General features: G+C 38.5%; 2 protein-coding genes across 3 annotated transcripts in view; one reads left to right on the plus strand and one right to left on the minus strand.

Annotated features, from left to right (window-relative positions):
• Positions 1 to 4,270: 4,270 nt before the first annotated feature.
• rpl19 (ribosomal protein L19) lies at positions 4,271 to 6,994 on the minus strand. Its single transcript, XM_063904642.1, has 6 exons — positions 6,882 to 6,994; positions 6,408 to 6,505; positions 5,574 to 5,696; positions 5,242 to 5,362; positions 4,651 to 4,761; positions 4,271 to 4,464 (listed from the first exon to the last, which is right to left on the minus strand). Exons 1-6 carry the CDS (start codon positions 6,884 to 6,886, stop codon positions 4,341 to 4,343), a joined length of 582 nt encoding a protein of 193 aa, XP_063760712.1. The 5' UTR covers positions 6,887 to 6,994; the 3' UTR covers positions 4,271 to 4,340.
• Positions 6,995 to 11,407: 4,413 nt separating this feature from the next.
• cacnb1 (calcium channel, voltage-dependent, beta 1 subunit) overlaps positions 11,408 to 17,013 on the plus strand; it is a 31,490-nt gene continuing 25,884 nt past the window's right edge. For both annotated transcript variants that reach the window (XM_063904463.1, XM_063904464.1), the window contains exons 1-2: positions 11,408 to 11,642; positions 15,770 to 15,856. In XM_063904463.1, coding sequence (XP_063760533.1) covers positions 11,553 to 11,642; positions 15,770 to 15,856 — 177 coding nt within the window. In that variant the 5' untranslated portion in view covers positions 11,408 to 11,552. The remainder of the gene's footprint in view (positions 11,643 to 15,769; positions 15,857 to 17,013) is intronic.

Genomic DNA, 17,013 nt, shown 5'->3' on the forward strand with positions numbered 1-17,013 from the left:
CTTCCTGTCAAACATTGTGTTAGTTGTGGTGTGTGCTGTTTTGTAAGGAGAAAAAAGGCAGTTGTGATGCAACACTTTCTTTTATTGTAAATTCTCAGTTTTGCTTCTCCTGTCTTACAAAGCCCTCAAATCAGTTTGTTTCCACAAGCTGATGCCTATACGTAACACTTGACAACAGGTTCTGAGACTTGGTAAAGTCCACAGAGACCAAGTGTTTAGACCTATCACAGATAGACTACACTGAACTCAAGTTCGACACACTTATGATCCACTGTAGGAGAGGGGGATGACAAGGAGGCTGGGAAGCAAAAACAACTCCTGGTCTGCAAATAGATTATCATATGGTAATAGCCTGACATTGCTTTTTCCCCAAACAAGAGGGGTCACCATAATAATCTGACGTTTTTTTTTTTTAATGGATCAAAAGGGTTGTACTACAAGGGGAAGTACATTGGCCTTAAACCCCAATGCAACTCAATGACGTCAATGTAAATTCAGCTTATTTGCATGTTATACAGTGGTATGCAAAAGTTTGGGCACCCCTTAGGAAAACCACTGCATCAGTTTGTCACTTGCTGAGCTTTTGAAGCAGCAACTTCATTTTAACATATGTTATACCTTATGGTAACAGAAACATCTCAGTAGTGAAATAACTTTTATTGGTCAAACAGAAACATGTTTATGTGCATTCAAACAAAAATAGGCATGTGCATAAATTTGGGCACCCCTAAGAAATAATTCCATTAATATTTAGTATTGCCTCCTTTTGCTGCAATGACGGCCTGTAGACGCCTCCTGTAGCCACAGACAAGTCCCTTAAGCCTGGCAGGTGGTATTTTGGCCCATTCTTCCACACAAAACGTCTCCAGTTCAGTCAGGTTTCTTGGCCTCCGTGCATGGACAGCCTTCTTCAAATAAATCCATACATTTTCAATGATGTTAAGGTCTGGGGACTGGGATGGCCATTCCAGAACATTGTACCTGTGCTTCTGCATGAATTCCTTGGTGGATTTTGATCGGTGCTTAGGATCATTGTCCTGCTGAAAAATCCAACCCCGGCGTAGCTTCAACTTTGTGACTGACTCTAGAACATTCTTGTCAAGAATCTCCTGGTACTGTAAGGAATTCATGTGGCCCTCAACTTTAACAAGTTTTCCAGTACCTGTGCTAGCCACACAGCCCCATAACATGATAGATCCTCCACCAAATTTTACAGTGGGCAACAAGTTCTTTTCATTGAATGCAGTGTGTTTTTTTCGCCATGCATACCTGTTCATGTTATGACCAAATAACTCAATCTTGGTCTCATCTGACCACAGTATTTTGTTCCAAAATGCTTCTGGCTTGTCCAGATGTGCTTTTGCATACCTCATGCGACTCTTCTTGTGATTAACACTCAGGAAAGGCTTTTTGCACATCACCCTTCCAATGAGCTCTTCCTGGTGCAAAGTACGCTGGATTGTGGAACGGTGAACAACTACACCATCAGCAGCCAGATGTTGTTGTAGTTCTCTGGAGGTGGTCTGTGGCTTCTCTGTGACCATTTTCACCATCCTTCGCCTGTGCCTTTCCCCTATTTTTGTCGGCCTACCACATCTTTCCTTCACACGGACTGTTCCTGTGGCCTTCCATTTCACAACTACGTTTCTGACTGTGGAGACAGACAGTTTAAACCTGTCAGATAATTTTTTGTACCCTTCTCCTAATTTATAATGTTGGATTATCTTAGCTTTCAGGTCAGTGGAGAGTTGTTTTGAGGTCCCCATCTTGCCACTCCCTAAGAAAGAACCTAGGCCAGGCACAGCCAGCTATTACCTATGTTAAATAGCCTTTTTCATGATTGGTTCCACCTGTCTTTGTAATTGAAGGTCTAATGAGCTAATCAAAGCAATTTTGTGCAGCAACCTGTCAGCTATAAATCCGTACAGGTGTTGAAATGAATGCTATTTATAAGGGTGCCCAAACTTTTGCACATCCCATTTTTTGCATTTTATTTTATTATAATAAAACTATGTAATGCTACCCTAAGAATTTTGGTCTGGAAAACACTAAAACGTCTACATCTTTGTAGGAAAACAAATGTTGTTGCTGTGATCTTCTATTATAAAGGAAAAGCAAATTGTCATGAAATCTCATAGGGGTGCCCAAACTTTTGCATACCACTGTAGATGTTATAGAATCCATCTGATTCCAGGAGCTCTGAGTCACATGTTGAAATAAAATTGTAGGATTTCACCAGCTGTGAGCCTTTATATTGTCCTCACTCCCATCTCACTTAATGGCTGTGACTGGTAAATGGCTTCACGGGGAGGTGTGATGGAAGAGGCGGGCAGGTGGGGGGCAGTAATGTGGTCATGTGGTCAAGGGACAGCTAATCCTGGTGCATTCCTGGGCTGCTTAGCATGTGGCCTGCTGCCCTCATGCCTGAATGTCTCATAAGAACTCAAAACACATACATGACAAATGTTTTCCCCACAGGAACACTGTGCACAAACCACATTAAGATATATGGCACACATACAATCACTTAGATGAGCACATGCATAATTTACACATCCTGCCCTGACTTTAATGGACAAGTGAGACCCTCATTTCCAACATATTAGAAATCAACCTGTATTACCCGTAGAGTGGAGAATTGTTGATGTGTGTAATATAAAGATATATTAAATATATAATAAACAGGTATGAATAAACAAATGTTTAGGTGTTTCTTCTTTGTCAGTTTCCAAGAATGCAGGATGTGAAATTATTTATATTCTTGTGTTTTATTTTACTTTTTTTTTTGTCTCTATGCTCGCTTATGATGTAAGAAATGTTCACTCTTTGGGACGAATAACGGTATTCTGATTCTGATTTAAACCTTTTTTTTCTGTCATACCAGCTGCAACCAATAGATGGCAACAAACCTTTGTAATTACTAATTAAAGTATTTCTTGGTCATATCCAATTTATTATTACCTTGTTTTAATTCAAAGTGGTGCCTCCTTAAGTTTACTTAAGTGAAAACACCTAAGTTTGAGAGACAATCAGAGTCTCTGTAAGTCATCAGAGTATGCCTTCAGGAAGTTCACAGCTAGATTTCAATTCCTTAGAGAGGAAATAAAATTAATTTTAATTTCCTTGAAATCAGAGGTCTGAGGATCACCGATACATCTTTCTTTTGTGATTTGGTAATATTAATTCAATTTGCACAGGCCTCGCTAACCTCACTTTTAGATCTACTACCACAAGCGTCCTACTTTAAAGAGATCGGTTTTGTCAATTTAAAAGAACCAAACAGAAAAGAGGCTGTTAGACTTTCATCGAGTGCAGATGTAAATAACATACTCCAAGCTCACACAGAAATGGAAAAAATAAAGCAAAAAGCCCTGCTTTCACACTTTTAGCTAAATCAAATGACTTGATATACTGCAGGGTATAACTCCTTCATACAGAATTTACTTAAAGATAAGCGTGATATATCTTAAGCTTGGGGGAGTAGTTTGAAAAGAAATCAGAGCGTACGGTGCACTTATTGACATTTTTCACAAGCTTAAAATTGTTTCACCTATCAGGAAAACAAATATTTTAATAAGATCTTGAGTTGGAATTATTTTGTCAAAGTTATCAAAATTATTTAAAATTGTCCCATTTGCTGCAGATATCTTTGCATGCACTTATTTATGATAAAACACAATACAATATAGATATAATATATTGATTTGAGAATGCAAAATACTATATCAAAAGGCCTTTAAATGATTTGGTCATTAATGCGGCTAACAGTAAACTAATTTTACACAATGAGTGTACAAACTGACAACTTAACAATGGGAAAGGGGGTAGTGGTAACACATAACGACCTAAATTACTTTCAGTTTAACATTATATTTTGGTCCTGTTGTCTCTTCAGATATACAGTTGAAGGAAGCCGTTTTCAGTGGACAAAACACTGTAAACTACATGGTATGGACCAAATGAATCAAGCAATAAGTGAGACTAAGAACAAAGCTCAGAGTAAATATTAGATTTAATTTTCCAGGTGGCCAAAATATAACTTTGTATTACCCTAAAATGTTATTTTTACAAGCTATAAAAAATGTATTTAATCATTTGTATTTGAAAAGGGAAAACAAAATGAATAAAGGCTGTTTCTAAAACTAATTTATGGTTTTGCTCATTTATCTCAAGATTGCTATAGATGTCAGCCTTCCATCTTTTCAAAATGATTTCCCCTGCAAAATCAGGTTTTCACTTCAAGAGGAAAGAAAGTACACGTGACCAGCAGTGTCTTTATGTACACTTTTATTGTCAACACTTGACAGGTGGCAGTGTCAGGCAGAATTGACAGAAGCACATTACTTATTGGTCTCCTCCTCTTTGGCTATGGTCTTGATGAACTCCTCCTTCTTGGCCTGGAGACGCTCCTCTCTGCGCTTGCGGGCCTCCTTCGTCTTGGAGCGACGAGCCTCGGCCTGATCACTGTAGATAGGCAGAAACTCGTTAGAATGTAACCATATTTATAACCATCAGCAAAATGAGTTGATGGTATAGTCCTTACTGCACAAATTAAAGGTTTTTAAGGCAACACTTTGAGAATAAATGCAGCTTTAACTCCTTTTCTGTGGATGGGAAAAAATAACAACTTGGGGTTGGTTTAACACTTACGACAGGAGCTTCTTGCGAGCCTTGTCTGCCTTCAGTTTGTGAATGTGTTCCATAAGGATGCGCTTGTTCTTGAACACGTTACCCTTGGCCCTCAGATAGAGGCTGTGGTACCTGAGAAAAATTGGGAGAAAACAAATATTGAATTGAATTAATACACAAGCTGATTACAATTCTGATGCACCAAATATTTAATGTGTAATACTAGCGTTGTCAACTAGCTTTACTGAGCTCATTTCATGATTTGTCCACACCTTTAGATGTATGATTAGTGTAACATAAGCCCAAGATCACAGCAGAATTTCACGATTACAGAGAGAAGTAGTAGACACCAATGCCAGGTTAATTTGACAATTGTTGTACCAATTCAATACCATGGTACAAAAACCAAGATACACACACTTCTACATTACATTTTTGCAGTACTGTTTGTATACACATTTTAAACACAAGACAAGATGATAAACAACAACGTATGTATAGTGAGCCAATTTAGAAACAGTCAGCCAACAACCAGGGACTCTAAAATAACAAGACATGCCAAGAGACTGGCCACACAAGAGCAGACAACTAGTGACAATGTCCGGAACCTACATATGCCTGTCAATCTTCTTGGCCTCCCTGTAGCGACGCAGAAGACGACGCAGGATCCTCATGCGGCGCATCCAGGACAACTTCTCTGGCATACGGGCGTTGGCTGTACCCTTTCTCTTACCTGGGAAAAGGGATCAAGTCCACTGAAGTTACCTTCACAATCATGATGTAAAGAAGTCTAACAAAAAAAACCTTCTACAAAACTAGTTAGTAAATATTAGAAACATTGCACTACTACTTGCAGAAGTTTACTCAATCATAACAAATATTAAAATAGAATGCCTTGTCAATGACTTTCCTCTGAGAAGTATAACATGGTGATTTAAACTCACCAGTTCCCATGTGTCTACCCTTCCGACGTGCCAGCGTGTTCTTGCGGCAGCGGGCACGGGAGTGGACCGTAACAGGTTTGCGAATGATAAGACCATCCTTCACCAGTTTACGGACCTGCTGGCCTAAAGAATGAAGGAAACAAGTAAGCTACTGGGATGCAGCGATTGATCATCAATAAAGAGAAAAGGTATATAACCTTGCTCATTATTTAGCCTTCTTAAGCACTGTCTTTTAATTTTAACAATCTGGAGTACATCATTTTAAAATTGCAAGTAAAACTTGTAAAAGACTCCAACCTTTAAGAGGCATGGAGATGAATGTATAGGATGACATTTAGTGCAATTACAGTTATTGGAGATATCTCGATAAATAAAATTGCAACAGCACTATCTTCATTAAAAAAAAGGGTCCCATGTAATTGAGCTTTATGTGTTCATAATATGGTTTTATGTTTTCAGCAATGCATGTCTCTCTAGGTGGAATGTTGACCAGCCACATAACGGTTTTGTTAAATTTGTAAGCGATTTAAGTGCTTTAAAGGCATGTAATTTGCCAGGTTCTTGATAAAGCAATATAATGACAACTACACTGCACTTCAGGTGTGTTATTAAGGATCTGTTTAAACGCAATACAATGATGTAATACATTAAATCTAATGATGTTAGATCTGTATTTGTACCATCTTGAATATGTAATGTAACATGGGACACCGGGAACATAAGGAATACATTTGAAATACACCTATTAAGACATGTTAATTCCGAATTTCAGTAAATGGTGAAAGACATAATACGACTAGCAAACTAAAATGGTGACGTGTTGCTTTTGCTTACGAGAGTTGGCGTTGGCGATCTCATTGGTCTCGTTGGGATCCAGCCACACTTTCTTCTTGCCGCAGCGCAGGACGCTAGAAGCCAGCCTCTTCTGGAGCCTGAGCGTGGTCCATGAAACACACACAACTCAGGTTAACAACGAACAGTTAAATGATCATATCCTGATTTATTTTGTGTATCAAACGTAATGTAAAAGCTGAAATGTTTCGCGAGTGTTGACGAAAAATGTCGGTGGCTAAGTCTCCGTTAGACGCGCTGCTAACAGCCGGCTTGACAACATGGCTTCTCAGTCTGATACAACGTGTTACACAGAGCCACGGCAAAATATAGGTTTCTGTTTTTGGAATTATATCAAAGCTTTGTGTAACAACGAAGAGTGAAATCATGTGTTTTATTTGATTGACAAGGGGTTTGCATATGTGAATTTTAACAGTTAAACGATCACTTTTTTTGTTCCATCGGCGATAGTCCTACCTCATGGCTGCTACTTCAGTAGGAAAAGGACGGTTTGAGAGACGGACTGGAAGCTACCATTATGGAGGAGAGTCCATCTCTGAACGCGAAACATCTCTGTGTTAACCTAGACCACAGACGGAATTATAAATACGTTTGACATTGGAAGTAGTGCAAATGTTTGCACATACATTTAGAAGAAATTGATGGAAAGGGATACCGACAATGGAAATGTTGAGTTTATTTTAAAGTTCAAATCGCTGACCACCCCTATAATAGAATAATGGTACTGATCATAGTTTTTACAGTGCATTATGGGTAAGGGCGTCCTGCTGTTAAACACATGAGGGCACTGTTGAGTCCAGTTTACAGTAAAAAGAAAACACAACATTACATGTTATTAGGAAAATTGACGGTTGGCCTATGTTCTATATATTGCATTTGTATACTATAAATTATAATATAAAAACGTCAGATTTTACTAGGTTTTTTGTGTTAAACTTTCAACAGCCTCCAAAAAGAGATGAGGGTGAGCAAATTAAATAAGAACACAACAGTATTAACTATGATGCAACTCAATAAACAATACCAATAGAGGGTATTTTTTATTATTATTATTATTATTATTATTATTATATTGTAATTTGTGTTTGTTTACCTTCGTAAATCGATGCTAAATGCTTTCTAGACTAAGAAAATAGCATAACTGTATCTTATGCCAGCTAGAATTGAGTTTATTTAACAAAAAGTACTGTACAAATAGATAAATACACATGTTGAAATATATTTAAAATCCATAATATGCAGATACGCCAAGGTGTTAAAGAAATGACTTCCCAAAAAAGGAACAAACACAAAAAAAGGACATTCAACTTAAACAGCTTTCTAAAAACACATTAGAGCCAAACACACACACACAGCGCTGTTTTGGAAACATTGGAAAAGAACAAATAGTTGTTAAAAGCAATGGATGTTTTAACAGAAATTTAAATTAACACACTACTACTGCTATGGAAATACCCAGGGTGCTATCTCTAACAAGAAAGTAAAGAACAAACCTTTATTCTGGACTTTAAATATTCATTGTGAAATTCAGAGTTTGAAATACACCTTTTAATAAATAAAGAGATTAGAAAAAATAAATGTTAGGCTTTCAAGTGGCCTGTATTAAAAACTAAATGTGAGTTGGCTGCTAAAATAGGATTAACACCTGACAGTGTTGCATCCTTGGCTCTCTGCAGCACCCAATCACCATGGCAACACTGCACGCTCAACAGTGTGGGTGCAAGAGTAGCACTTGTGTGACTTCTTCACCTCAGGTAACTCAGAAATACCAACTGAAATCACCAGTTCCGGACAAAGTATAACCTAAAGTACCGGATCACCTCCTACCACAGCTTAAACAGACACTGCTCTCCTCTTTGCACAGAAATGTGCCGCTGCGTGAGCGATTAAAAGTATTTAAACTTTAAGGATGTTGGACTATATGTCTACTGAAGAGGATGATCACTAAACTTTATTGCACCTGTAGCCTTTGTATTCCTCTTTGAAGAATCATGCACATTTTCAAAATGTATATGTTTTCACTGATAACATCACCTTGGTATTTGATGATAATAATTGAATGGTGCATGTTGTATTTCATGTAATTTATGTAATGGGTCCTGTCCTGTTGTGGACCCAGGAAGATTAGGAGTCGCCAATTTGTCCACTCATGGGGATTTAGTAAATAGATAAGTCAAGCAACAAGTGTTGCGTGCACTGGCAGGGGAGAGATGAAGCCACACTAGAGGCTGGGGCTCTTAAGTCCTGTGTAGCATCTGGCCCAGGTGCTCAAGATGTGGCTCAGGGACTGCCATCAGGCTCCTTTGATACCTTGAAAACAACAGAAGCAAAGCACACAGCTGATGCAGCACACAAAAGCAGACTAAGCAGGGGCCACTACCAATGTTTCATAGTGTCTATTTGAACCCTCTAGCTAGCTTATCCAGGGTATCAGCAATACTCATCAGAGCATTACGATCTAGGCAGACAAAATACAAGAAGAGAAGAAAGACGAGAGAATAAATATAATATGTAGGCATATTTATTAAATAGTCTTGACCCTTGCATTTCTTGTTCTAATTCCTATCCTGAAACTTGAGTTTAATCTATTAAAAGTTGCAAAGAAGAGCATCAGCTAAATGCCAAACATGATATGTTTATCCACTAATTTTTCTTTAGCGGCAGCAAAGAAGATGAAGAAACAAGTGAGCAGCTGACGACAAACTAACTCTGCATCTTCCTGCTGCACATTATGTTTTTCCTTGGAGGAAGATGTCGACCAGCTGCTGCAGGAGAGTCACAGTGACTCTAATATCACCATTTTGAAAGAACACCCTGGTTCTCTTTCTTCGCTTTCTTTTTCTGAAGAGTAGAGCCATCAATGCTTCCTCTACTGTGATGACTACCTCACAGGAAATCTGAACTGCAGTCATAGAGGTTGATCTTGTGGCCTTTTGATTAAACGCCATCAGCTCTGGACAGGGCTTAACCCAAACTCATGTTTACTTAGTAAATATGATATGAACATTGTATTTTTTTACAGACATTTATCAATAGTTTAGCATTAGTGAGCATCAGCACTTTTATCATGGTACAGTGAGAAATAATACAAAGCTTTATTTCAGGAGTCCATATTGTTATCCATCTTACTTAATGGGCATTTTTTGTTGTGGTAATGCTACTTTAATTCAAGCCTACTATGAGTTATTGATTTTGGTTGTGTAGTCAATGTTCTTATGAGCAGCAAATCAAGACTGCATGAATGCATCAGGGTGGTCCAAACCCATCCTTAGTCAATCTATTAATATAAGACATTTTCACATGCCACTGATCAAAAGTGTCTTAAAAACATATTTTAACATTAGCTGTTACTCATGAAGGACCTATCACCATTTTTTAGAGTGATATAGAAATGTTACTTTTATTTTTCGGTTTAGTTTTGTAGGACTACCATTTCCTACATGAACATTTGTTTTTTCACAAACTTTCTAAACCAGAGACCTATTTGTGCTTAGCCACCCTAACTGATTTCCTCTACAATTCACTTTTGATATTAGTGTTATTATATTGATATAATCACAGAAGCCAACAGTTATTTGTTCTGTCTTGATCCTCCAAAGCATTGTCAGAAATGCTTGGCCCCCTGAAGAGCTTACCAGGTCCCCATTCTTGATACAGTATGTGTCAGGGCCCCAGTAATGTCTGCCCCTGCTCTGTTTTTGTATGAGCCTCATAATGAGTCTTCATAGACTGAACCTCTTTGCTGCTGCAACAAACTAACTGTGAATTCTCACCCCCCATTAAAGCCCCCCCCCCCCCCCCCCCCCCCCCCCCCCCCCCCCCCGACAAGCCGCTCGACCTGATGGCCTTTCTACCTCCATCACCACGGCTACTCTGTTGTTCTCCCATCAATCGATAAGTGAAGGTGGGGTCTGTTCAGCGGGGCGTGGACATCGTCTATGGAGCGCACACAGGAGACAGAAGCGTCAAGACAGACAGAGGAAGACCGACTCATTCCGTTAGTAATTGGAATCTGCCTTCAAAATTAAAGCATGTTTTTTAGAACACTTAATTTTACTTTTGACACAACTACACTAACGACTAATGGTTCGAAATATTGATATGATGTAATTACTAGCACTTAGTCTTATGAGCCCTATAGCACATAACTTAAACAATGGTGCGTTATATCATTTTTAAAAGGAATAGCCTTAGACCCAATGATTCTAGAAATGTGTAAATATATAACAATTAATTAATTGTTAAAGAAATCTTCATGCCACTGTCTAAAATAATTATGTATTTTCCCTCTCAAACATAGAGATGTCCTGCATTCCTCTGTTCTGTTCATATTAACTAATCTGCAGATTTATTGTTGATGAAAAACAGTTTTAGTTACTAATATTGTAAGTCAACTTAGACAAAATCAATATCACGATAAGAAACATGGGAGACTTATTTATTTTAGTTTCCTCACACAAATAATATTTTAAATAAACAAATATTTGTGAAACTGTAGACTCTGAATTGTTAAATGTATAATGTTAATGATTTAGTATATGTTTCGGTAGACCTCTCATGAGATAGTAAGCTCCACATAATGACAATATATACATATTATAATATATGTAAACCTGAGGCTGGCACTTTTACATTTATTTAATCACAATTGACCAGCTTGTGGTTTTTTGCAATTATTTTTTACAAGATGGAGAATATTTCACCAGTTACAAAGAAACAGTCTTGAAGTAACAGGGAGTTTTGCTGATCTACATTAAAGAAAGCAGTCTTAGCTATAAGGGTAAACATACATATTCTAAAGTTTTCTAATTTATTATATTAAGAAAAACAATGGATTACATGTTCAATACACTTTAACACGTCCAGCATTTTAGTTTACAATGCTATATATTTTATTTTGAAAGCGTCAGCCGGATGTGTCACTACATGATTCCGTTGATTTGACTCCAGAGTAAAAGCTTGGTGCGCAAGTGTGTAACGCTATAGGCTGGAGGGAGGCAGCTGTTGCCATTATTTTACCAACCAGCTCTTATACATCAGCGACTCAACACTCCCTGGAAAAAAATGAGTCGGTCCACACCATCATAAACACACGAAACTGAAAATAGATTTTAAAAAGTTAAATCAATGGTACAGAAAAGTAGTATGTCCAGGACGCCTTCGACCTCAACCCAGGAGATCCAAATGGACATGTTCGACCATCATCCACACACACAGGTAAGAAGCAAACAGCAGAAACGGAACAATATCGTGACAGGAAAATAAAAAAGACTGAGCAAAGTATTGTGCATCTATGGGAAAAATGCGTTTCGACGACGGTAAGGCTGTATTACTTCCGAGGATTAACAGGTTGTTCAGCAATTAAGTCGCCTATTTGCTTTCGGGAGCCAAACATACTCGTGTTCACTGCACTGATTCAAACCGGAGGAAGCTCAAATTGATTATATGTTCTAGTTTGTTTGTTTTGGATTTAGATTGTTAAGATTTCATCCTCGGTCTAAGTTGTGTTGGGTTTAATAAGTCACTATATGTGTAACCATATGTGAGGATATGATGTAATGCTGGTTTTATTGCAGTCTGATTATTGGGTGCCTGAATGAACCACGCCTATTTTTGATTAATCATTGATTAATCAAGTATGGTACACTAAAATGTTGATCTGCCCTACTGGAGGAGAGATGCATCACTATGGATAGACAGGAATCACACAGATATCCTATGTATTGGCATGACCACTAAAGAGACCCCTTTTTACATTATTTTAGGAAATATTATCTGCTCCACCCTCAGATATTGAACTTGATGAGGTGATTATTTTTTCTCTCCTGTGTCAGTCTTTTTACATCTACAAATAGGCTGTGACTTTTAAAAAGTGACAGAATGCTGTGGGCATGTTTAGTCATCACTGTTTAAATGGATGAAAAAAGAAATGATGAGAATATTTAGAAGAACACACCCACGCCAGAGCTCAGTCATTGTCTCTCTGGAGAAGGGGAAACAAACCCAACACCTCACCACAGCCAACCAACGCTTCAAAGCATGCCAAGTCCTGCTCTCTCTTCTTTACTCCTACTCTTCCCTGCTCCTTCTCATCACTCAGCTCTCCCGATTCCTTCCGCATCCACTTTGGATGTTTCACTATCTCCATCCTGCTCTCACCATCTCACCTCTTCCTGTCTGTTTTTAAAAATCCGATCTTTATCTGCTGTGAGGCTTTGGTGAGAAGCAGATGGACCCCCTTTAGCCAGGCAGCAGGAAATGGTGTGTTTCATATTTGTGTGTGTGTGTGTGTGTGTGTGTGTGTGTGTGTGTGTGTGTGTGTGTGTGTGTGTGTGTGTGTGTGTGTGTGTGTGTGGCAGCTCTGATCAATTAGATATAAAGTTCATCCAGACCAGCAGCAGGTCATGCTGGTATATGTATTTATAACTCTGCTGTGGAGAGACAAGCAGGGAGCGACAATTCTAATATCCTGAAGGAGATGGTTTGAGTTCTCTACCAGAGAAAGAAAAAGATATTGGGCAAAGACATGATCCAAATTCTGCGCCTGAGTGTCGCTGATGATGGTGTTGTTGAGCATCGTCAGATTGCAGATAAAGGGGTTTATACTTCAAAGTTGTGACATCGTATACCCAACCAACGTCCAGCGGCATTTTTAGACGTGTTTTATTATTGTCTCAAAAAATAAAAACAGATAACAGCCATTTCAAATCGCCCCCAACCCTAATACAAATATAAACCAACAATTTACCAATGCACCCTGAAACAGGCGTCCTTCCTTCTCCATTTTTCTTTTTTTTATCTTTTGAAAATAAAATGTTTTAGTGAAATTGAGAACCTTTCAACAGTCGCCTATGTTTCCACATATTCTGTCTCATTGCTTTGCCACTTTAAGCCACTTTTTCCAGTTTAATACCTATGTTACTTCAAATATTTATTTATTCTGAGTTTGTGAATTTAAAGCATTCCAGGTTTTCATGAAAGAAAAAAGGTGTTTTTCCTACAAGCACTATGCTTCTATGTTAAAAGGCTCCTGTTTACACACAACACCCTTTTTAATTGTACACTTAATCTGGGAGGATGTTTACCAACAGGAAGCCTCCCCCCCCCACTTCCTCTGGCATTTCCCTGCCCTTTGCTGACAGTAGCTCGCCCCATCATGGCTCTGATCATAGAAGCACGCACACACATCACGTTTAATGTAATTGTGAACTTGTGACAGCAGAGCACACGTTTAACTCTGAACAATCGCAAGAACATCCTTAAAATAAAAAGCCACATAGGTCCTGTCTTCATAATTTAGCTCTTATCTATATTGATAACAGTTTATTTGACAGTGTAATTGTCGATATATCTGGTGGCACAGCAAAATCTCCAGCGGAATAAACATTCACTGTGTAATTATGTTATCTATGTCAGTTATTTTCAACCTCAACTTTCAGGTTTTACAGAGCTAAAAGGCTATACTGAAGTGGATTATGGCTTTGCAACTGCAGTCTGTTCATCTTTGTTTTGAATATATAGCTGAACTAGGAATTTGTTTACAACCTGTTTGATTGCTTTGTCGTGTTGAAACCTTTATCAATTAGGATGGTGAGTTAGACCCTGTTTACAGCAGAGATTTGTGCCTGGATATCTCATATGGATAAGGTGAAACACACGTTAAAGGGATAACTCGGATTGTTTGAAGTGCGTTACACCTACAGCAGATGGCGGTCAGCATGCACACAGTTTGGAGAAACAGACAGGAGTTACGGCTCAGATTCACAGCAATGTACTCCCAAGGCCTACCTTTTAAAATATATTCAAACAGATGTGGTTGAAAATGTTACCATACCTTCATAATCAGATGATGTTATGTTTACAACACAGAACTACCCGTAGCTCAGAACATGTAAAAAAAAAAAGAAGAAGCTATGATTCTTGGAAAAGATTTAGTTTAGAAGGATCACTTACATTTTAAGTGTGGTTTTCTATGTTGTTACTTGCATCTTATCCAATGCATGTTTACATATTTTCACCTCAAATTGTTTGACTTCAAAGCTATTAACTGTACTTGCAGATGTTTACCACACAGAAGTTGTTGTTGGGTGTATCACTGTTATTTTGCTTTGGAACATCCTGCTGTGTATTTGTCCTAACTATCAGCAGCAGTAAATCAAGCATGACACACAGGGCTGGATCTCTTATTTTTGATCAACAGAAGGTTTACTAAAGGACTCCCAAGCTCAATTTTTGGAGGTGAGGGAATAACAGATTTTATAACAGTGTGATTTTGTATTAGCGTGTGTATATTGGCGCTGGTATGTCTAAGAGAGCTTACTGTTGGCGGGTTGTTAACACATGTGGACAGGTTTAAAGCAGCTACTGGGTAATATGCAGGGGTTTTTCGTGTGTAAAGGATCTGTGTGCAAGGTAGAGGAGAGGGGGCTGGTTGGTTTCCCGAAAGTGATTGTGTTTGTGAACATTTGTGGCTAAAGAGAGACACACCAAACAATATGTTTACCAAAGCATTCCTGCAAAGAACAGAGTTCATACAAGGGTTTTATTTCTTACCTTGTACCTTGTTACTTAAGGTTGCAGCCTCAGAAGGCACATCTTTGCTCTTCTTTACTGTCTTTGAATTCTTGTATATACAGTATGTCAACACCTAGGTACAGAGCTCTATAGCGGCCATAGAGGTGTAAAGTATGGTGTGGGTGTTATCTAAATAGGACACATTATCAATATCAGATTTTCGATTCAAGACGCTTGTAGTGTGACACCCCCTGCTGTAAGTGCAGTAAAATGAACACATTCTACGTGTTAATTTTCTATGTCTATTTTTTAAGCATTATCTTAACCAGCACTTTTTTACGCTGAAAGAACAACACAGCCAGTCTCCTGATGAGCTTCCAACAAATGTAATTAGTCGGGATTGTGTAACCATGGTAATGTGGGCAGGGTGGGCTCATAATGCGTTGTGTGGCCTCTGCCCAACCCGGATAGGCCATTTGCAAGGGGTCTGCCAATCAGATTACAAGGTCCCAGTTTGCATCTGAACATGAAAAATGACGAGTAATGAAGGCTGTTCATGGACACTCTGCACACATTTAATCTGGTCGACTTCCTCTCCAGTCTGGGAGCTGTGCTGCTCTATCTCTGGTTTTATCTGACTGCCTGATCATATTCAGAAGCTTTAACAAATGCTATGCCAAATGTTAACTGCTGTCATGCCCCCCGGAAACTAAGTTAACTAAGAGATATGTCAAGAAAGATTATTTTGGAGACACTCAATGAAACTTTTTGTGTTTTCTCTTTATTTCCCTATCCTCCTCTCCCCTGCCCTCCAACCTCTCCAATTGCAGGGAAAGTATGGCAAGAGGAAGAGCCGATTTAAGCGTTCTGATGGAAGCACCTCATCTGACACCACCTCGAACAGCTTTGTCCGACAGGTAACATTTCACACTTAATCCTTCCTCCAGACCACTAATTTAGGTGCTAGACTGAGTCCCAGCTTCATTTTATTTAATGACTACTCGTATAACGTTTTAATGGAGTCAAAGTGAGGTCTTTAATGCTGGGAATTCAGCAGCTCCATATAGATTGTAGTTTAATTATTATTTTAGACTTATGTTTTTCATTTTAACAAGCAATTTCAAGCTTTTCAAAATGTCAAGAGTAACTGCTTCTCGCTTTTTTATATAATTGAAAAAAGTAATACAATACCTCCTGACGACATCTACTGCAAGAAGATGTGTCTGAGAGCAACTACAGTATACGACTATATGTCATTGATGTGACATAATAAAACTCACTTCAAGAGCAAATAAAATGATTATCAAACTATAAGTACTTTTTTAAGGGTAATGCGGAAAGTCTGAAGCATGCACACAGTGGGCTATAATCTTTAAATAAGAAACTTGCTGGCACCTCTGAACAAGCAAAACTGAATTTACAGTAGTGTTAAAGGGGTTTAGTTATTAACATATTCGTTATCAAGTTTTGTCTATCTTGCACATGGCAGATCTTTGCAGATTTTTTAAACGATGAAACCCTTTTATATCTTTTTTGTATTTTCTTTTCTTTTAAGTTGTATTTTTCCCTCCTCACCTGTGTGTTTGTCACAGGCAGCCCACATACCATACTGTGTCTCACACACTGAAATGGCTTTGATAACATTGCTGGTAACAACAATAGAACCCATGTGACTGCAGCTACACATATTGTCACAGAATTGGAAATGAGAGACATCAACCGAGATTTCTCTGGGATTCTAAATGTAATTATAATCCCTGTGTTTTAGACTCAACACACACTACTCTGACCCTGACTCCACCCTGGTCTGTGGATGTAGATGTATTTATTGGCTCTGTTTTGAGAAGGTGGTATAACCTAGTAAGCATAACTTTCCCGGGCTTTGTCGGACAGGTACACTTTCTCTCCTCGGCAGGTACAGGAGGCAGGGTTAAAGCATCACAGCTCAAGACCTGAACCACAACCCTGTTTTAACATAACATTTCTCAAAGCAATGCTGCGTGGCAGCTAAACAATTCCCCTTTTCTCTCTGACCTCTTCATTTGTGAGATCAAATGATTTGCTCCGTGCTGAA

Source organism: Eleginops maclovinus, chromosome 16 (genome assembly GCF_036324505.1).
Source record: "Eleginops maclovinus isolate JMC-PN-2008 ecotype Puerto Natales chromosome 16, JC_Emac_rtc_rv5, whole genome shotgun sequence".
Lineage (NCBI taxonomy): Eukaryota > Metazoa > Chordata > Actinopteri > Perciformes > Eleginopidae > Eleginops > Eleginops maclovinus.

Excerpts from the sequence above, each read along its gene's own strand:
- rpl19 (XM_063904642.1), bottom strand. Across the intron at positions 5,697-6,407 it reads GATCGCCAACGCCAACTCTC|GCCAGCAGGTCCGTAAACTG; the intron begins GTAAGCAAAAGC and ends TTCATTCTTTAG. Across the intron at positions 4,762-5,241 it reads AAGAAGATTGACAGGCATAT|GTACCACAGCCTCTATCTGA; the intron begins GTAGGTTCCGGA and ends AATTTTTCTCAG.